Source organism: Lolium perenne, chromosome 5, assembly GCF_019359855.2.
Source record: "Lolium perenne isolate Kyuss_39 chromosome 5, Kyuss_2.0, whole genome shotgun sequence".
Classification (NCBI taxonomy): Eukaryota; Viridiplantae; Streptophyta; class Magnoliopsida; order Poales; family Poaceae; genus Lolium; species Lolium perenne.
In genome coordinates this window covers 239,564,722-239,569,583 of record NC_067248.2, presented here as the reverse complement: position 1 = coordinate 239,569,583, position 4,862 = coordinate 239,564,722, and the positions used below count along the sequence as shown (strand labels likewise).

At 43.0% G+C, this 4,862-nt stretch overlaps 1 protein-coding gene across 1 annotated transcript; it reads right to left on the bottom strand.

Moving 5' to 3' along the window:
• Positions 1-1,125: 1,125 nt before the first annotated feature.
• Positions 1,126-3,920, bottom strand: LOC127302406 (protein farnesyltransferase/geranylgeranyltransferase type-1 subunit alpha). The gene is made up of 5 exons (XM_051332856.2): positions 3,572-3,920; positions 2,856-2,965; positions 2,479-2,599; positions 2,112-2,207; positions 1,126-1,786 (listed from the first exon to the last, which is right to left on the bottom strand). Exons 1-5 carry the CDS (start codon positions 3,815-3,817, stop codon positions 1,361-1,363), a joined length of 999 nt encoding a protein of 332 aa, XP_051188816.1. The 5' UTR covers positions 3,818-3,920; the 3' UTR covers positions 1,126-1,360.
• Between the last annotated feature and the right edge of the window lie 942 nt (positions 3,921-4,862).

Genomic DNA, 4,862 nt, shown 5'->3' with positions numbered 1-4,862 from the left:
AGGCGCGAACGCGGGGCCGCACGCGCTGACACGTGTTGTTCTGTGGTGGTCTAATTTTCTCTTCGCGAAGGTCGGTCTTTATCTGGTGGTACCCGCTGACAACGTGTATAGATGCGGATTACGAGGAATCAGAAACTTGACACATCTCCATATGCATGCTCATATGTTTTGTAACTTCGGTAAAAAGTGGACTTTCAGTTGATTGAATCTCTTGCACATGGAAAATTGACTCAAGTTCTTGTGATGTTAGGCTATTTGGACCGCGAGGAGGAAAGCCATTCATGAGGCGATTTTCAGAGTCAATGACTATTAGTGGCTCTGTGAATAAGACGGATTTGTGTAGTGTTAAAGATGCTATAACAGCCAGAAGCCCAGAACAGCGGCAAGACCAACAGTGGCAGCTCCTAGATGGAATCCTCCCCCACTAACTTGGTCTAAAATAAATACTGATGGAGCTGTTGGGAAAGCTACAAGGAGGGGATCCTATGCAGCGGTATGCCTTGCTGACGGTGGCGTCAGCAGTGGTCTACAAGGTGTGAGCGATCCTGCTACTCTCGAAGCACTAGCATGCAAACGAAGCGTTGGCTCTAGCTGAACATCTTCAACTGTCGAAGGTGTGTGTGGCCTGGGATGCGGCGACGGTGGTACAGGAAATCAATGAAGGAAGTAGAGGCTGCTACAGCTCGATCATATGTGATACTGAAGCACGAAAGAATAAGTTCTCACAAATAATGTTTAGAGCCCTGGGATGCTTATTTTGTACCCTTTACTTTGAATGAATAAATAGACCACGTTCCCCTCAAAAACAACTTGACATATATTGGGAGTACACAACTCAGAAGATGCAACACAAAATGGCAAGATTAGCAATGGAACTTCAGTCTCTCAAAAAATATGATGTGGAACTTCAGGTCTAACAATGCTGTTTTGCCAGGATGAAGGGTCATATATACTTCAAAATAACAATACGCACAACACAATACAATACAATTATAAAATTCGTAGAGTGCACACGAGGTAAAAGTTGCATTCCTTCAATGACTTTCTACAAACGGACCATAACAGATTCAGGATTAACAAGATCTAACTTATGGTAATCAGCAGATTCAGGATTTCCTCAACACCTGTGTCAATTACTATAGCATTGAATTAGAATGTGAATACCTGGAAATAACATATTCACACAACTGAAACAAGACAATGTTTGGCATAATGTCACTGATCAATTATTCCCAGTAAAACTAGTGCACATGCTGCTCGATGCCAGGATCACATGAAAGGTTTACATACATTGTCAACCCCTACGATAGAGTTTGCATCATGCTGCAAAAACTATCTTGCATGTATCTTCAGGAGCTGTCTAAGAAGAAAGCGTGGTCCGGTACCACGACCAATAGTTTATCCGCAGGGGATCGCACTTCTGCAGGATTGAGCAGACGGCTGTCGCAAGATCAGTATGCTCAGTTTCAGGATCAGGATTATTTATTGCTTCAATGGTTCCCCTAAGTTCATCCGAGGGCTGCAAACCCATGCGAAGAAGCTCGAGCAGCAAGCCCAAAGCAAATACACATCGCCAGTCATTATTCAGGACCTTGAGGCAGGCATCAGATATGCGGTCATCAGCCACCAGCAAGGTATTATCACCCTTATATAGACCCCTGAGGTACCTCCAGGGGCTTTCGTTCTGAGGGTTCGCTATAATAGCTTCAACTGTGTAATCTACTTCCGAGTCACGCATTGCCACAAGACCCCCAAGAATTGGGGATCGTGTTACCACAAGGTATCTCTGTTGCAACAAAAAAAAATTAACATACTTCAGTATATGCCAAATATTTGACCTTAATTACTCCACAGAAAAAGGCACCCACGAGGAAGGAATTGGAGAAATTAAGAAGTAAAACTGACATCAGTTAAAAAAATGGTAACATATAAACAAAATCATCCAATAGCATATGCTCCTGTGTGCCAAATCGAATTACCAAACAGCTATGGAGATTGCAAGCATGGTTCGATTAAATTGAGGCACATTGATCCATTAAACTCTAATGGTGGTGAAAGAAGTGAAATACATATACACAAATAAAGCATCCAAAGAAGGGGGATTAAATGACCTGATTCCAAGCAGAATTATTGAAGACATCTTCCTCAAGCAGCTGGTTGCAGTACTGCAATTCACTCTCCCAGCCACCCAATGCTTGAAGAACCCACTGTGATTAGTCAATCAATTACATTAACCTAGACTCTTGATATTAAATGGCATCGGCTAGTACAGTAGCCAAGTACTCTCTCCATTCCAAAATAACTGTCGCAGATTTATCTAGATTTGCATGTATCTATACACACAGAAACGCGTCTACATACATGCAAATCTAGACAGATATGCAACACTTATTTTGGAACGGAGGAAGTATGAAGTAACGAGCTTAAAGGATATCAACATCCAACTTGCATTGAACATCAAAAGGAGATATTGCGTACCTGCCTATGGGACCAAGCATGGTAATTTTTAGCATCATCGTACAGTATCTTCCTTGTAAATTCATGTTCACTATTTGCAACATCCGGTCCTAATTTCTCAGCAAGCCATCTCTTGTGATGCCTGACGAGAAAAAGAAATCATCCCTGGAGGGTTAGATGGGATTTCCTCCATGAAGAAAAAAAAAATCTGCATTATGGAAGGCTAATCAACTGCTAGTAACTCATGCAGAACTCCACAGCCACCAAACAGGACATTAGTTTTTTTGTCGAACACTATAATGAGTAATATTTCCTCTGACCCATAATAAGTGTCGGGGATTTAGTACAAAGTTCTTATTATGGATCGGAGGGAGTATAATTTTACTAATGGGACTCACCAGACTTGGTAATTTTTTGCATTACACTCAGCAATCTGGTCCACAAAATTCATTTCTTGGATCAAATCAGCATCCAGTGCCTCTAGAATAACACGCCTGAAATGCCACACCTATCAAGCGAAGAAGAAAGCATAAAGTCAGAACAAAGTAATGCCCACGAAAAGGATTGATCTGCATCAAAAGGAAATGCACGACGCTAGCTACAAAACAACAGCAAAGTATACAGACAGGACATTTCCAGTCAAAATCATACTCCAACAGCATTCCCCTGTCTTCCATACACTGGATCGAGGGCCGCAAACTCAAACCGCTAAACATCAAGTCGAGATCATGTTCCTACATTAGGATCCACCATTTTTGTTCTCTAAAACATTATAGCTGTATCGCCCTCCACAAGGGTCGACTATCCACCTACCTACTGCAGTACTGTGTATACACTAATTTGAAGCCTCGTCTACTACAAGCCATGGGCCAGAGTTATACTGGATGAGAAATTGCTTCCATCACATCCAGCCAGCATCACAGTTCAAGCAGTTGCGAAAAAATTGGACCACCACCGCACAATTCCACAGCTCCCACACCAAAATTCACTTCAGTGAGGAAATAACCTTCCAATTCCAAATCTCCATAGAGCGCGCTACGGCAATACTGATTTTCTGATCCAGTCCAATACGAATACGAAGAGAGCGGGCGAACAGGGGACGGGGCAGTCTTACGGTGTAGTTGCCGGGGTTGAAGTCGATGGCATCGGCGGTGATGCGGAGCGCGCGGGGGCTGCGCTCGCCGGCGGCGTAGAGGGCGCGGAAGTAGTCCATGACCTCGCGGAAGTCGTCGCGGTAGGCGATGGCGACCACGGGGCAGGGCCCGTCGGCCTGCGGCAGCGGCGCCACGTCCGCCAGCTCCGGCCGCCGGCTCGGCGGCACCCAGTCGTCCACACCCTCCTCCTCATCCGGCGACGACATGGGTGCACCGCCGACCGTTCGTGTGTGACAGAGATTTAGGATTTTTTTTTTCTCCTTCCTTTTGGGCACGGTACTGGATGCACGCGAGTCTGGACTCTCGAGTTTTCCGTGCCTTTCCCGGTTTGGGTACTCTGCCTCGCGATCTGACTCCGAATTGGAACCAGAATCTTTTCCCGCTATAGGCTCTGCAGAAAGCAAATTTGAGGAAATGGGCCAATGGTATGCCCAACTTATCTACTTTATGTAAAATATGGCACTTAAAACAGGTGCACTATAATTTTTCATCACCAAAAACTGGCTTTTACATTAAAAAAAGATTTCCGGTTTACAAGATGATGTATTTTGAGGGCACATGTGCCGCAATAGATGATGTTAAAATAGGGCACATTGCATTAACTTCGATCTAATTTGTACACTTCGAATTCAGCATCCACACTCAAAACTTCGATCAAACTTGCATTTTAATTTCGATTAAACATCCATTTATACTTAGGGTGTGTTTGTTTGGGCTGCAGCTGTTGAGAAGCAGCTGTAGCTGGTGGACTGTGGAAAAGCAGCTGTGGGAAGCAGCTGTTGAAAGCAGAGATTTGATGTTTGGTTTAAAGGCTTTTCACAGCTGCTGCTGTAGGTTTTAGGAACGAAATGTCTGGAATGCCCCTGAGTGCTGAAGATGTTGTATAAATGCTAATTTAAAATAAATTAGTTATTTCTAGTTTTTCTATTACATAATTTCCGTGTTTAAGAGCTGAATTATCTGAATTTACCTACCTTTTGATAATATGTTTTTAAATACATTTTGTAGAGTGTTTAGTTAGAATTTCTTTTGACTTTTTGCTTATATAAATCAAAGTTATCGAGACCATTATATTACAAAATCCGGCATAAAAAAGAATTTTAGCCACTAAAATTGTCACTATACCTAACGTTATGTGAGCTGTTTTCCATTCCACCTTAATGTACCGTCCAGTATGAATAATTGGTAAGACATGAATCAGGAAATATGCGATTCTTTCTCTCTCTCAAACAGGAATCAGGAAATAGCCTG

Coding starts and splice junctions, on each gene's coding strand:
- LOC127302406 (XM_051332856.2), bottom strand. CDS start 3,817: ATGTCGTCGCCGGATGAGGAGGAGGGTGTGGACGACTGGGTGCCGCCG. Junction 2,600..2,855: donor GCAAAAAATTACCAAGTCTG/GTGAGTCCCATT, acceptor TTTTCTCGTCAG/GCATCACAAGAGATGGCTTG. Junction 2,208..2,478: donor ATGCTTGGTCCCATAGGCAG/GTACGCAATATC, acceptor GACTAATCACAG/TGGGTTCTTCAAGCATTGGG.